The sequence below is a fragment of the Rhinoderma darwinii genome, chromosome 1 (assembly GCF_050947455.1).
Source record: "Rhinoderma darwinii isolate aRhiDar2 chromosome 1, aRhiDar2.hap1, whole genome shotgun sequence".
NCBI classification, from domain to species: domain Eukaryota; kingdom Metazoa; phylum Chordata; class Amphibia; order Anura; family Rhinodermatidae; genus Rhinoderma; species Rhinoderma darwinii.
The window spans coordinates 297,152,211-297,169,498 of NC_134687.1; the positions used below are offsets into that span (position 1 = coordinate 297,152,211).

The window sequence follows — 17,288 nt, forward strand, 5'->3', positions numbered from 1 at the left end:
CAAAATATAGTTTTTAGAGTGTGGGAAGAAAACTGGAGAACCCGGAGTAAACCCATGCAAATACACGGAGAACATATAAGCTCCATGCAGATGTTGCCCTTGGTCGGATTTAAACCCAGGACTTGAGTGCTGCAAGGCAACCGTGCTAACCACTGAGCCACCGTGCTGCTCTACATTAAACTTCTCGTGCCTTATTAGAGACACACTCGTAGCAAATCTGACACCGTGTTATTTCTAGTGCATTGCCTACCGGGCAAGGCATGATTTCTCTCTTTGGTGTTCCTTAAACAACTAATGGCCTGTGTGCATCACGTTTGTGCCCTACGCTTATTTTGTACCTCAGAAAGCTTTTGATGTACGATAGACATGTCGATAGTGCTCACTTAGCCCAAATGAGATCAAAAGAGTGTCCTTTTGGTCTTCGTTGGGCTGGTATATGTTGGAATCCTTTTTTGGACTACGCTACTCCATCTTGAGGGTGTCTGCAAAAAAAGTATACTTGGTGGTTGCCAGGAATGTTCCTTTAATTATAACTCTCAATGCCATTACTTGAGAGATAAAGGCCTACCCCTTTAACTACTGTTGTTTTATTTGCCATTGCACCTCTTCTGATAGACAATTCCAAACACTTTGTTACATCGATGAATAAACATCCATTCCTCCACACGTAATTGATGGCCTCTGCTCCTTTGTACAGACCTTGTATATATGTATACAGTGAAGGAAATAAGTATTTGATCCCTTGCTGATTTTGTAAGTTTGCCCACTGTCAAAGACATGAACAGTCTAGAATTTTTAGGCTAGGTTAATTTTAGCAGTGGGAGATAGATAGATTATATATAAAAAAAAAAAAACAGAACGTCACATTGTCAAAATTATATATATTTATTTGCATTGTGAACAGAGAAATAAGTATTTGATCCCTTTGGCAAACAAGACCTTAATACTTGGTGGCAAAACTCTTGTTGGCAAGCATAGCAGTCAGACGTTTTTTGGAGTTGATGATGAGGTTTGCACACATGTTAGATGGAATTTTGGCCCACTCCTCTTTGCAGATCATTTGTAAATCATTAAGATTTCGAGGCTGTCGCTTGGCAACTCGGATCTTCAGCTCCCTCCATAAGTTTTCGATGGGATTAAGGTCTGGAGACTGGCTAGGCCACTCCATGACCTTAATGTGCTTCTTTTTGAGCCCCTTCTTTGTTGCCTTGGCTGTATGTTTCGGGTCATTGTCGTGCTGGAAGACCCAGCCATGAGCCATTTTTAATGTCCTGGTGGAGGGAAGGAGGTTGTCACTCAGGATTTGACGGTACATGGCTCCATCCATTCTCCCATTGATGCGGTGAAGTAGTCCTGTGCCCTTAGCAGAGAAACACCCCCAAAACATAATGTTTCCACCTCCATGCTTAACAGTGGGGACGGTGTTCTTTGGGTCATAGGCAGCATTTCTCTTCCTCCAAACACGGCGAGTTGAGTTAATGCCAAAGGCTCAATTTTAGTCTCATCTGACCACAGCACCTTCTCCCAATCACTCTCAGAATCATCCAGATGTTCATTTGCAAACTTCAGACGGGCCTGTACATGTGCCTTCTTGAGCAGGGGGACCTTGCGGGCACTGCAGGATTTTAATCCATTACGGCGTAATGTGTTACCAATGGTTTTCTTGGTGACTGTGGTCCCAGCTGCCTTGAGATCATTAACAAGTTCCCCCCGTGTAGTTTTCGGCTGAGCTCTCACCTTCCTCAGGATCAAGGATACCCCACGAGGTGAGATTTTGCATGGAGCCTCAGATCGATGTTGATTGACAGTCATTTTGTATGTCTTCCATTTTCTTACTATTGCACCAACAGTTGTTTCCTTCTCATCCAGCGTCTTACTTATGGTTTTGTAGCCCATTCCATCCTTGTGCAGGTCTATGATCTTGTCCCTGACATCCTTAGAAAGCTCTTTGGTCTTACCCATGTTGTAGAGGTTAGAGTCAGACTGATTAATTGAGTCTGTGGACAGGAGTCTTTTATACAGGTGACCATGTAAGAGCTGTCTTTAATGCAGGCACCAAGTTGATTTTGGAGCGTGTAACTGGTCTGGAGGAGGCTGAACTCTTAATGGTTGGTAGGGGATCAAATACTTATTTCTCTGTGCACAATGCAAATAAATATATATAATTTTGACTGTGATTTTCTTCTTTTTTTTATATATATAATCTATCTCTCACTGGTAAAATTAACCTAGCCTAAAAATTCTAGACTGTTAATGTCTTTGACAGTGGGCAAACTTACAAAATCAGCAAGAGATCAAATACTTATTTCCTTCACTGTACATATTTTGATAATTTATAAATCTAAAAAGCCTCTAATCTCTCATTATAGGAGAGACCTCTCATCTCATTTATCTAGCCGTCTGCTATTGAACCCTCTACAACATCTTTTATGTCTTTTAGTACGTAGATCCAAAAACATACATGACAAAAATACTCAAATTCCAAAAGTTTTTTTGGCGGGGTCAATATTAAATTATATTATTATTTATTATTTTCTTTATTTATGGATTTATTTATTTATTTTTTAATATGCGTGTTAAAATTGTATTTGCTTTTGCAGCTGCTGCTTAGCTTTTTGGTAGCAATTATGCTAAAATACTTGTTCAGCACTCACTCACAAATGATCTAAATCATTTATATGATATAACAATTATAACTTATCCAGTTATAATTGTGTTCATTTTCAGGAGGAATAACAGAGTTCAACTAAATTATGCTCTAGCATTGTTATTTCATGGGTAATACAAGTGTTTACTAAAACCGATATGTAAGGAGAGTAAACGGGTCCTTTTTAAATCTTAAGATAAATGCAGAATATTCTTGTTAAAGCGCCAATTCTTCCGATTTCAAATAATTTCTTTTCTTCTAGGAATGCTGGAATACGACCCAACCAAAAGATTTTCAATACAGCAGATTCGTCGACATAAGTAAGCCGAGCTTTTATTTTTTTATCGGTTCATTTTAATTGTCAGCTATGTTTAATAGAAATGAGTTGTACAGATAAATGGTATATCCAGACATTGCTTTTAAATGAGAACTAACACACATAAGCCCCGTTTTTTATTTACATGTGACAACCGTTTTTTTTTAAAGCCGCATACATGTCTGAGTTCTCAGAGACAGCTTACGGGCCTGAAGCCTGCATCTTCTCTGCTAGTGTGTCCCTATTACAACACTTCCTGCCTGTGCTTTGTTCAGATTTGTCATAGGTACATTGTACGATTTACATATCTACAGTATATCTTAACTAGTTTGAATTATCGCCGTTTTGTTTGTACCTTCAAAATTTTCTTTTACGCTACAGGACTTTTTATTGGTAGTTCTCCTAGATAATTGGTATATTAGGTGTCATAAATGATACTAAGGGTCGCCACCTGCCCGGTAAACCATAAAAAATGTATTTTAGAAGACCGGTGCCAGTATTCGGTTTCAACTTCAAATATTTTTTTACCTCTAGTTTAGGCTGTGTTCATGTGTCACAGCGTTTTTGATGGTTTTTATTGCGGTTTTGCATTGAATTTCATAAAACCACCCTAGTTTTGTTAAAATCCCTGGAAAATCACGATAAATCTGCAATGTGTCAACATAGCAGACCAGAGTGGGAGGACATACCACCTACTTAATAAGTGACATCAGATCCCTCCTCTAAAGTAGAACATAGCAGTACTGACTCTCACTGTCTGTCTATCAGACGTATCGGTCTCCTGTATGACTCAAGATGTCCATAGACACAGAGATCATCTTTGCGTCTATGGAACTGAAGACCGTCCGTGTCAACCAGTGGAAATCTGCTCCATTGTTTGGAACACTTCTTTTTCCTGCTTCAAAATTTTACTCTGTCATTAGTTGTGAATGTTCACATTTAAAAAGAAAATAAATAAATAAATAAATGGAACCCATGTATGGCCTGCAACATGCAGGATACAGACAGACAGATACATCTGATAGACAGGCAGTCAGTCCGGTGACTGGAGGGTGTAAAACCGCGCCCCAAAAACACACCCACTTTTTACCCTTGTAAATTGGCTGTTATTTTTTTGGGTAGAAAAGGTGGCAACCCTAAGGATTCATGCACTCTTTCGTTAATGACGGATCCGTGAAACACGGGTGGCTTCTGTGTGCAGTCCGTTGTTTCACGGATCAAATCAATGAAACGGCCGAGACTATTGCGTCAGAAACGGACCGGAAGAGGACCTCTTCTGTTTTTGATGGAACGGTCATACGGTTCCGTTAAAACACCGGAAGTGTGCATGGCCCCATTAAAATGAATGTGTCCGGGTGCTATCAGTTAAAAAACCAGATGGCACCCTGAAGAAAAAAAACTGATGTGGGCATGAGGCCTAAGGCTGGGTTCCTGCAGCGCAGATTTGCTGCAGATTTTGCCAGCATTTTGTAAGCGAAAACCAGAATCTGATCCAGAAGATCAGACCTATAAGGCCTTGCTTTATATATTGTTTCTGTTCTGTTCCTGGATTTGGTTTAAAAAAATGCGTGCAAAATCTGTAGCAAATCCTGTGGGAACCCAGCCTAATGATACCTAGAGCAGAAGGGGGAGTAGTTGTCCATAACTACCAATAAAATCAATCCTTAGTGTGTCATACTTTTAGATCTCCAACGATGACCACAAAAGCTCCCCATACCTATATACTTATATGTATACCTAAAGCGTCTGTCCAGTCATCATCCTCAAAATATGAGTCCGTTCCTATTTGTAATGTTTACTTGCTATTTAATTTCCTTACTGCTTTTACCTCCGCTACATTCGGGCAAAGCTGTGATCTGTGACTACAAAATAGCTACAGTGATTACAGGGAGTCTGAAATCCACCTCCTGTCTCACTATTGGTTCAGACTTCTGCTCTCTCCCTCCCCACTGCAGCTCTACCTCTTCAGATTGGCTGCTGTGTATAAACGCAAGTCTATCACATGATTAGCAGGAAGTCAGTCCATGGGGAGAATTTCTATTACAGCAAGGACAATGACCATAAAGTACAGATCACTAAACCACCAAAAATGTACATCAGGAAATTGCACATATATTGAAGTAAATGAGTCTTCGTAACCAGGAGCCTGGAGGGTCGCTTTTAATTTGTGTCAATTAGAAACTTCAGTTTTCCTATAATATTGTCTTGCACGCGTTAATTGTATTTATTAAGCATGATCTCCCGTTTCTTTCCTATAATCTTCATTCTGTTCTCCCTTCCTCCGCTCCTTTTTATCTCCTTTTCTCCTACATTTATTTCTGCATTTCTTTTCTACCTTCTATCTGCGTCATGGTTAGTCCCATGGGGACTGTGCACAGCATGAGTGTGCCTGAGAGCAGATCGCTTCTATATGTGTGTATCTATGTGCTGAGATAATAATTTTCTTTTTCACTGTGCTGCATACAAGCAGGGGAAGTAGTGGCAATTTGGTGTGTTTAATTGTAAGGCTAGGTTCAGACATGGCGCTGTGGACCCTCCCTAGAAATCTATACCAAAATTCACAATAAAATTTGTATGGATTTTGTTGATGATTTTGGTGCAGAAGTTGGCCACAAATTTTGTTTCCTTGCATTGCAATGAATAAAATCTGTAACATTTCAGCAACAGATTTGAAAATCTGCAGCATGCCTACAATCTGTAACTGCAGCCCATTCACTAACATTGTACTGTACTTTGTTGCATAGTTTCGGTGCGGATTCGGCAACGGACATTTTGCAACAAGTACGCAATGTGTGAATCCACCCTTAAAGGGGTTTGCCCAGAAGGGACATTTCTGGCATATCCACAGGATATGCCATAAATGTCAGATGTTTTCTCTGGGACCCGCACCTATCTATAGAACGGGGTCCTCTAAACCCGTTCTACCTTTCTAGGTTCCCATTGCCTCCCGGACACTTCCTGATTACATGGTTGGAAATGACAAAAACAGCGTAGCTCACTGAGCTACGCTGTTTTCGTAACTCCAATAGAAATTATTGGCAGTTACGGTAACCGCATAGCTCACGTGCTACATTGCTTCCGTAGCTGCCGTTCACTTATGGGAGTTGTTTTCGCTGTTTTCCTGATTACATGGTAAGAAATTACGAAGTTGCCCAAGAACCGAGAAAGGTAGAATGGGGTTTAGGGGGTAGAGATAGATGGGACCCACATCAATGTGACATTTATGGCATATCCTGTGGAGAAAAAACATTTTCATCTACCCTCTTAGGAAGTTTAATAAAGGGGAGCCCCTGTTTAGGACTGATCTCTTGGCCAGAGAAAAGAGTTGTTGCTAAGAGCATCTCTTGCTCTGGAGGACCTGTTCTCTTCTGCATTACACAGATTCGCCTTCGATTTAATTGGTCACTTTGTAATGTATTGTTTCTCCTGTGGTGGCGCTGCAGGGAAATTGAACACTTCTAGCCAGGTTTCCCCACAGATTACAGATAATTGCTGGGTTCCTATCTGGGGGACACTTTGTGATATGCTTTTTTGCCAAGGTACCCTACTAAGAAGTAGTGATTGCCCAAAACAGACCCTTTTTAAGAATTTATTTATTCTTTACTGAAAGTTTTACAATTCTATAACAGAAAGGACCGAATAAATTTGTAAATAATATTTGTATTAACATCACATTCTGATGTCTATACAGAGACTAGTAGCATTAGATAAATTCTGCTCATCTCTACCTGTGGAGGAGGTCTGCCACAGATTCAATTAGTAGAAGGAACGGCCTACAAAAGCAAAGAACAGGTTCTTCAACAGCTGCAGTGTTATACAGTATTGTGTCCCAGATGCATCAGAACATAAAACTACATCAGTTGCAGACCTACTTTATGAAAAAGATCAGGGTGTTTTATATCAATCAATAAATGCGGACAGGAAGATCCCTCTTATATTCAAAAAGAGGTTCTGCAGCAACTGAGGTGTGTATTTTACAGAACCGTGTACGTCTACTATAAATTTTTAAGAATATTAGGAGTCTCCTCTTTTCACCACTAATATTCTTATCATTTTACATTTGGAGGTATATTATCCCATATATAATATGGGTGCCTGGGATGTTCTTTTGGGGCTATATTTTATGCTAACTCAAATTTGCCGCTTTAATGGACTAAAAAGTTTTAGCTGTAATCTGGTTGCTATCGGCAATGCCTCCTTTGCAATAGTAACTCCACTTTGTTACACTGCATTCCTGGGAAGTCGAGGAACATCTGCAAAAAAAGCTACCTATACTGTGCGATGATGAGTGGTTAATTTTATCTACAAAAAAAATAATGCTTTTTTAGAGTTACTTGAGATTTATGAAGACTGGCATACCTGCCCCTGGGTACAATGTCAGAATTTTAGGCTGGGTTCACACGACCTATTTTCAGGCGTAATGGAGGCGTTTTACGCCTCGAATTACATCTGAAAAAACGGCTCCAATACGTCGGCAAACATCTGCCCATTACTTTCAATGGGTCTTACAATGTTCTGTGCCGACGACCTGTCATTTTACGCGTCGCTGTCAAAAGACGGCGCGTAAAATTACAGCCTCGTTAAAAGAAGTGCAGGACACTCCTTGGGACGTAATTGGAGCCGTTTTTCATTGACTCCAGTGAAGAACAGCTCCAAATTACGTCCGTAAAAGACGCGGCGAAAAACGCCAGTACATGCAATTACGTCTGAAATTCAGGAGCTGTTTTCTCCCGAAAACAGCTTCGTAATTTCAGACGTAAATGCAGTTATCGTGTGCACATACCCTTCGTTGGCTAACACCATATCCAAACAGAAAAGTTGCGGTAAACTTTAATACACGAGTTGTGCTTGGTGCCACTGGAAAACCATGTCCCTTTTTAGTAACCTAAAAAAATAAAAACAAGTGTTGGTAAAAGTGGTTTTGGCCTTATAGAAATCTAACTCTTGGACACATTTGATAATGACAAAGCTATGCCGCAAAACATGTCCGAGACTTATCAGACAGTCTCCTCAGTGGGGTTCAGGTTGCTGAAATTCTCAGTTCTCGGTGGAATGAAGGGCCTATGGCAGTCTGTATTGATGGGAGCCAAAGGGGCACTGCATCGAGCAATTTGAGAAAAATGAAGATGGGACAATTGTAATTTTATATTGTTGACTACATTCATAGTTAAGGAAATGGCACATATTAATAATAGGTTAGCAAAAATAACTAGAATTTTGCAAAAATAAATTGACATGTCCGAAGTTTTCTATAACTAAAGGTCCACCCCATCTGCTCATATAAACAAGCAGTTAGTCAGTCACTATTAGGCTGGATTCACACGACCTATTTTCAGGCGTAAACGAGGTGTGTTATGCCTCGATTTACGCCTGAAAATAGGGCTCCAATACGTCGTCAAACATCTGCCCATTCATTTGAATGGGTTTGCCGACGTATTGTGCCGACGACCTGTAACTTACGCGTCGTTGTTTGACAGCTGTCAAACGACGACGCGTAAAATGACTGCCTCGTCAAAGAAGTGCAGGACACTTCTTTGGATGTTTTTGGAGCCGTTTTCTCATAGACTCCAATGAAAACAGCTCCAAAAACGGACGTGAAAAACGCGAGTTGCTCAAAAAAAAACCTTGAAAACAGCTCCGTATTTTCAGACGTAATTTCAGTTATCGTGTGCACATACCCTAATAGTTACTGTCTATATAAAGTGTTTTAGCCTATCTTATATCTTATCTAATAAGCTAATCTTATTTTTAGATATATCAATATGAAGTTTTATTTATATTGTGCTGTAATAAAACTATATCAATATGGTCGCCAATATGGTCGCCAACAAGCTAAAAGCCCCTTATAGTGTATGTGATGTCATTGTCCATGTAGCCAATTCCAAAGAGGATCTAAACTCTGATGATTAGATCTAGTAGATCTATTACAGAGGTTCCTAACCTGTGGTCCATCATTAACATGAATGGAAAGAATGTCTATCTTTTTTTTATTAACCTTTTATTAAAATTTGTCATTTCCATGAATGTGAGGAACCATTTGAAATGACAATAGTGGCGGAGATGTGTAAATCTGATGAGACGTTCATCCACACACGCGCTACTACTGTTCTAGGTTTCAGATGGCCTAACTGACCCCTCCATTTTTACAATTTGCCAACACATAAACTTGTAGATATGCACAATATAATCTATATATTTTCTCCTCCGTGCATTCAAGTCTTTTACACATACAGCATGTGGTTCGTGTATTGTCATACACTGTTTGACTGATTTTGCATAATTCTTTCCACCACTGGGCACTGCTTGCCCCCACGGTTCTAAATTGTCTTTTTTTGTTTGTTTCTCCTTCCTTCCCTTTGCCACTAAAATGGGATGTTGTTAACAAACAAGCAATTTTGCCTGCTGTGCTTGCAGCATTCTACATGGCACGGGGAAAGTAGAGCAGGCATTGTTATGCCAACGCTTCCAGCCTATCTTTTCCATTCACAAATTTTCTAGAAAGCTTATCACAGTACTCCTGGTATTCTTGCTCAATCATAGTCTTATGGTCCTCTAGTTCTTCCAAGTTATTTTCCACTAGGTAATATTCCTTTCTGTGAAATATTCTGTGTTCTCTCTTTTCTATTGTACATTCCCCCATTTGCCTATAACCGGACCTTGTTGTGTTCTTTTCCTATTCAGTCTTTCGTTATATTCACCATATGCCGACATTTCCTCTGCCATCTCTCTCGCCACATCTCTCTTTTCTCCAGCATCTCTCCATACACAACGTTTTTGTGAAGCCCTCACCCTCCCTTTATCTATGGTTTTCTCCCCCCTTGGTGACAAAGTGCTTATAAGACACTGTGTGACTCATCCACTGAGTGTGGATAGATGTGCAGAGTAACCGCGCACCCCCATCATCCTCCGCTGGTTGCCACAGCAACTGGGTCACCTCTCTGTATGTTCTGCACTCCATCAGAGACAAGATGAGCAGTAACAAGAAATGGGAATGTCTAGATCAGCTCTCCGGAGCAGGATATTCCACTCCTACTGGTTTTTTGTCAACAGCAATTTTGTACCACGCTGCTTAGAGATAAATGACCATGTGCATCAGGTCAATGACAACTAGTTAATTGTGCCGAGGAATAGATCGAAAACAATGAGACTGCTTGTCATTGTGAAGCATAAAAAGAAAGGGGCCAATTTATTAATACTGAATTCTAGTTGGACAGGATAAAACTAGAACAGAAGCCGAAACTGCGCCAAATTTATCACAATGGCGCACACTGCATGACAAATTAGGCACAACTTGCTAGGCATGTTAGACCATTTTCTCTTCCTTATGCCACCTCTTGGCTAGCGTGCTTAACATCATTAACCCTTTCAGGACCACGCTCATTTTGGCCCTTGAGGACCAGCTCCATTTTTTTCAAATCTGACGTGCCACTTTATGGGGTAATAACTCTGGAATGCTTTTGCCTATCCAAGCGATTCGGAGATTGTTTTCTCGTAACATTGTACTTTGTTAGTGGAAAAATTTGGACAATAAATTCATTGCTTATTTGTGAAAAACACTAAAATGTAAAGAAAATTTGCAAAAATTATGATTTTTCTCATTTTAAATGTATCTACTTGTAAAACAGATAGTTATACCACACAAAATTGTTGCTAATTAACATCCGCCCATATGTCTACTTTTATATTTGCGTCGTTTTTTGAACCTTATTTAATTTTTCTAGGACGTTACAAGGCTTAGAACTTTAGCAGCAATTTCTGACTTTTTCAAGAAAATTTCAAAAGGCTATTTTTCAAGGACCCGTTCAGTTCTGAAGTGGATTTGAGGGCCTTATGTACTAGATAGACCCCATAAATCAGCCCATTTTAAAAACTAAACCCCTCAAAGTATTCAAAACCGCATTCAGAAAGTGTTTTAACCATTTAGGCGTCTCACAGGAATTAAAGCAATGTAGAGATGAAATGTACAAATTTCATTTTTTTTTTGCTTAAATTCATTTGTAATAAAAAAAAAATCTGTAACACAGAAGGTTTTACCAGAGAAATGCAACTCAATATTTATTGCCCAGATTCTGCAGTTTTTAGAAATATCCCACATGTGACCCTAGCGTGGTAAGGGACTGAAGCACCGGCCTCCGAACCAAAGAGCACCTAGTGGATTTTGTGGCCTCCTTTTTTTAGAATATATTTTAGGCACCATGTCCGGTCTGAAGAGGTCTTGTAATGCCAAAACAGTGGAAATCCCCCAAAAGTGACATGGTTTTGGAAACTACACACCTCAAGGAATTTATCTAGGGGTATAGTTAGCATCTTGACCCCACAGTTCTTTTGCTATATTTATTAGAGTTTGTCTGTGGAAATTAAAATCTGCTTTTTTTTTCTGAAAAAATATAATATTTTTTTTTACAAGGAATAAAGAATAAAAAGCACCCCAAAACTTGTAAAGCTATTTCTCCCGATTACGGCAATACCCCATATGTGGTACTAAACTGCTGTTTGGACCCACGGCAGAGCTCAGAAGGGGGGGGGGAGCGCCATTTGGCTTTTAGAGCGCAGATGTTGTTTGGTAGTAGTCCTGTTTGGGGTTTTGCTGGTATTTCAGTTTATAATATGGGGGTACATGTAATCTGGGCATAATAAGGGTATAATAATGGGGTAAATAAATAATAATTCATAGATATGTGGCCGTTGTCGCACTGATAAATGGTGCCCAATCTTATCTGCTTTTGGAACGCTCTACACAATTTCTGTCGCTATATTCTGAGCGCCAGAGCTTTTTTTATTTTTTCTCCACCCGAGCTGTGTGTATTCGTTCCGTTACAATCTGTAGTTTTCATTGGTACTATTTTAGGGTACATCACTTTTTATTTGATTTTTTTTATTTTTTGGCAAGCAAAGTGACAAACATACATTTTACATAAGTTCTTTTTTTTTGTTTTTGTTTTTTTACAGTGTTCACCATGCACTATTAATGACATTTTACTTTTATTCTGCGGGTCGATACGATTATGGCGATACCATATGTATATCGGGTTTTTTTAATGTTTGGTGGCGTTTGCGCACTTTTCTATAAAATAATTAATTTTTTGTCACCATATTCTGAGAGACATAACTTTTTTTTATTTTTCTGTCAAAAAAGCTTTGTAAGGGCTTGTTTTTTGCGGGATGGGTTGTAGTTTTTATTGGTAATGTTTTGGGGTACATGCAACTTTAATATATTGATGCTGCATTTTTTGCGGTGTTCACCGTGCGGGAAAAATATAATATTTTTATAGTTTGGGTCGTTACAAACGCGGTGATACCAAATATGTGTACTTTTTTAACGGTTTCATTTTTTTTCACTATAATAAAAAACTTATTATAGGAAAAAAGCATTTTTGCTTTTACACTTTAATAAAACATATTTTTATAATTTTTATTTTTTATTTTTTTTTACTCATAGGCTTCTATGCATGGCAGACCCAGAGGCCGTTGTATGGCCTCCGGTTTTGCCATACAACCGATCGGCAGCACCCGCAATCGGTCCCCGGGAAAGTTTGTAGTAACTACAATCTTTCCCTGCGATCACATGATCGGGACCTGAACCAATCCGGTCCCGATCATGTCTCCGAGACCAGAGGCAGGGGTTAACAGCGCGATCCGGGTGTCAGCACTACAATGAGACACCCGGATCGCGCTTTTAACACCCACTGTCAATTCACGTCGGCGCTGCACAGAGCCCAGCAAGCGCCGACGTGAATTTACTGTGGGCGGTCGGGAAACAGTTAAAAATGGTGATCATATTCTCTGTAGCCGAACCAATTGGTTCGGCTGTCAGAGAACAGGTTGCTAGGGAGCCACGGACACTGACACCACCGGCGTCTGAGCCATCTCCCCAGCGCTATGCCGGCAAAAGCAGAAATCTGCAGATTCACGTCCTATCTGCACTGGGTATATGCGAATAGGACGTGAATCTACACATTGTCGGCATGAAAGGGTTAATTTGCACAAAAATAATGGCGCTCACCATTTAATAAATGTGAAGCATTTTACGACGACTCTTCGCCACATCCCCTGTCTAGGAAGGTGCAAAAAGTGCCTAAAACACATAAGAAATTTGGCACACGGCACGTATGCCAATCTTTTGGTGCATTTTCTGCTATGTTCTGGCGCATTTTGATAAATAAATCTCTCCCAAAGAGTTAAGAATTTGAAGAAAGAAGGAAGGCTGTTGAATGAAAATAAAAGGGAAAAAAATCATGTACCATAAACCCAAACTGCAGAGGTGTTAATGGGAATGTGTCGCTAGAAATATTTTTTTTATTTTTTAGTTAAGCAATTATTATTTGAGTGATTACACATTGTTTTAATTTTTTCACAAGTCAGGAAATATTATAAATTAGATTCTAATTTATAACATTTCCATGTGCTGGGCTCTAGAGGGAGCAGTTCCCAAAATTGCAGCATGGTCAATGTGGTAAAGCAACCTCATTGCTTTATGCTGCAAATTTGGGGTGGACACACTCTCTCTAGTGTCCTCACACAATTCCCCCTCCCTTCTTCTGGCTAGTGCCAGGAGAAGGAGGGGGTTGAATCTTCAAACCTCTTACACTGTGTGCCGCCATTTTATGAGCGACTGCACAGTGTAGGAGGATTAGATACAGTGCTAAGCAGACAGTATAATACGAACACACACGAACATAATACAAACAGCACATACACGAACTTAACTTACCTGCTCCTGCCGCCGCTGCCGTCTCCACTCCTATTCCTTGCGTCTTCGCTGCCTTGAACATATGGCCGGAAACCACGGCCGGAAGTCGTCATCTTACTGTCCGGCAGCGGCTTCCGGTCCACATGAAAATGGCGCCAGATTTTGCTCTGCTAACGAGCTTCGTTTTGGTCTGTGTGGGAGCGGTGCATGCGCCGTTCCCACACAGACGGCGTACGCTGCAGTGAATGGAACGGCTCCCGTTCGCATTCTCTATGGGGTTGTATGTGCCGTATTCCATCTCTGTATGTGTCGTTAATCGACACATACAGAGATGAAAAAAAAAATGGCAGCCCCCATAGAGAAGTAAAAATTAAAAAGTAAAGTAGAACATACAAACACAAATAAATAAATTTAATTTGTTTATCATACTAAAAGCAATATGATAAAAAAATTTAATGACACCTTCCCTTTAAAGGAAAACCCTGGTTAATAAGAAAACTGAAAAGTTTCCCGCTATTCATTAGGGGTCCTTCAAACTTTTGAATGAATATTTTCACGTGCTCTGTATTGTAGGCTGTGCGTGAATATTTTGGCTGAATGCCTAGCTATAAGGATCCAATAACAAAACCAGAGTGCCTTTGGTCTGCTAAATTATTTAAAAAAAATTGTATTGGGCACAGGAGGAGTTGTTTTTTTACCTAACATGTAAAATCCAAACCTTTACCGCTTTTCACTTTTCTGCAGCTGGTTCCGCAAGAAGCACCCACCAATGGACCCCATTGTACCCATCCCCCCTAGCTCAGAAACCAAGGACCGCTGGAGAAGCTTGACAGTTGTGCCTTACCTGGAGGATCTTCACGGGTATAGTGAGGATGAAGATCTGTGTGACTTGGAGGATGAAATTATCTATACTCAAGACTTTACAGTTCCAGGTACAGCAGGATTTTATTCCACTTCTCTTTATATGGGCGGTAGAGTGTTGAACGTCTCCTATGCTTGTTATAGAATTACAACCTATATATAAAAATAGTGCATTAAAGCCACAGAGTATATTTATATATACACTACCGGTCAAAAGTTTCAGAACACCTCAATTTTTTTCTAGTTTTTATTGATATTTACACCGTTTAATGTCTCAAATGTACTTTGAAATGAAAGCATAGAAGAAATAAACAAGTTAAGATGCATAAAAATAAATAAAATAAATCTAGATTTTTGACTCTCAAAGTAGCCACCTCTAGCTGATATAACTGCTTTACACAATCAAGGCATTCTTTCTATAATTGCATTCAGATATTGTTCATAAATGAGTTCCCACAAATGTGCTGCACTTGTAGGTTGCTTTGCGTTCACCATTCTGTCCAGTTCATCCCAAACAAGCTCAATGGGGTTGAAGTCTGAAGACTGTGCAGGCTATTCCATTCTTTGAAGCCTACCGACGACTTCTTGTCTTCTTAGGAAGTTCCGACATAACCTAAGAAGTATGTTTTGGATCATTGTTTTTCTGAAATGTGAACCCCTGACCTAGTAGGCGTACACCAGAGGGCATATAGCATGGCGCATCAAAATGCTGTTGTAGCCTTTTTTTGTCCAGTGTGCCAGTAACCCTGTGCAAGTTGCTAACTCTGGATCCAGCAAAAGAGCCCCAGACCATCACGCCTGCTCATCCATGTTTGACAGTTGGTGTCACACACTGAGGAAACATCCTTTCACGTACTCGACGACGTGCAAAAACCCTGTGTGATGTACTGAAGATGAAAAATTTTGATTCATCAGTCCAAGACTTTCTTCCACTCTTCAGTAGTCCACTGGAGGTGCTGCTTGCCCCAGGCAAGTCTTTTTTTTTCCCTCTATTTTAGGCCTCATGCACACTACCGTATTTTTGTCCACCCGTAAATACTGGCGTAAATACGGGTCCGGTGTCACCCGTATTCCACCCGTATTTACGGACACGTTTTTGGCTGCAAAATTGCACTGCACTAATCGGCAGCCCCTTCTCTCTATCAGTGCAGGATAGAGAGAAGGGGCAGCCCTTTCTGTAATAAAAGTAAAAGAAATTCATACTTACCCGGCCATTGTCTTGGTGACGCGTCCCTCTCCTGACATCCAGTCCGACCTCCCTGGATGACGCGGCAGTCCATGTGACCGCTACAGCCTGTGATTGGCTGCAGCGGTCACATGGGCTGTAACGTCATCCCAGGAGGCCGGACTGGAGGAAGAAGCAGGGAGTTCTGGGCAAGTATGAACGTCTTTTTTTTTTTTTTTTTTTACAGCTTTATCTATATTGTGATTGGTAGCCACTGTCCAGGGTGCTGAAACAGTTACTGCCGATGATTGTTTAACTCTTTCAGCACCCTGGACAGTGACTATTTACTGACGTCGACTAGCAACGCTCCCGTAATTACGGGTGTACACACGTAGTCACCCGTAATTACGGGAGCTCCATAGACTTCTATGGGCCGACCCGTGCCGTAATTACGGCCATGAAATAGGACATGTTCTATCTTTTTCAACGGCACGGGCACCTTCCCGTAAGCATGCGGAGAGGTACCCGTGGCCAATAGAAGTCTATGGGCCCGTAATTACGGGCCGTAATTACGGGAGTTTTTACGGTCGTGTGCATGGGGCCTTAGCAGTGGCTTTCTTACTGATACTTGACCTGTCAAACCTGCAGATAGAAGTCTTTTCTTTACAGTTGAAATTGAAACTTGGTTATTTTTTGTTGCATTAACCAGTTCAGGACCAGGCTATTTTGAGCCTTCAGGACCAGACACCGTTTAGCCATTTTTAGCACGTGTTAGTTAAATGGCTATAACTTTTTTTATTTGTTGGGCTAACGACGTGATTTTTGCGATTGTTTTTTCCGTAGACAATGCAGGTTTTTTTTTTATCGTTTTTATACACATCCTTTTTGCTATTTTAGAATTTTTATTCTTAAAGTTAGAAAATAATAGTAAAAAAAAATACGCTTTTTTACGTTTCAGCTATTTTTTTTTTGGGTAATAACATAGTTTTACCCTAAAATAGACCTTTTTTTTTGTAATAGTCATTGTCTACCGTAAATTTTAATATATTGCATGTCTATAATAGGGTAATTGGGTCCAGGCTAGCGTTACGACAATGATTGGCGGGAGGGAAAAGTTTTTTTGGGGTGGGTATTTTATTTGTATTTATTATTAATTTTTTTTGCACTTTACTTTTAATTTTTTAATACTATGGTCTGTCCCACAAAGGTCAAAAAAGACCTTTGGGGAACTTTTATATATTTTTTTTCTTTCTTTTACAGAGCCGCCCCAGTTACAGGGGAAATCAGCCCTCTCATAATGACGATTGTCACTAATAGGGCTGTGCTGGGTCTAGCAAGACCCAGCAGCAGTCTGTCCGTAACGGCACCCGGCGATCATGTGACCAGTCACATGAACACCGGGAGGAATAGAGACAGCGCCGCGGCCGCTGCCTCTATTCCTATACAATGTTCATTGAGCGCTGTGTACAAGTGATCAGGGAAGACAGAAGCCGCGAAAGCTGCTTCTATCCTCTCCACAGGGTCCCCGGCAGTCACTGACAGCTGGAGACCCGACATTCAGCAAGTTAAAACCCGAGCCATAAAAAGTCTATGGCTCTGGTTTTAAGAA

General features: G+C 40.3%; 1 protein-coding gene across 1 annotated transcript in view; it reads left to right on the top strand.

Moving 5' to 3' along the window:
* STK11 (serine/threonine kinase 11) overlaps nucleotides 1-17,288 on the top strand; it is a 92,611-nt gene that overhangs the window by 63,867 nt on the left and 11,456 nt on the right. Inside the window, exons 7-8 of the mRNA XM_075825378.1 lie at nucleotides 2,910-2,967; nucleotides 14,398-14,585. Coding sequence (XP_075681493.1) covers nucleotides 2,910-2,967; nucleotides 14,398-14,585 — 246 coding nt within the window. The remainder of the gene's footprint in view (nucleotides 1-2,909; nucleotides 2,968-14,397; nucleotides 14,586-17,288) is intronic.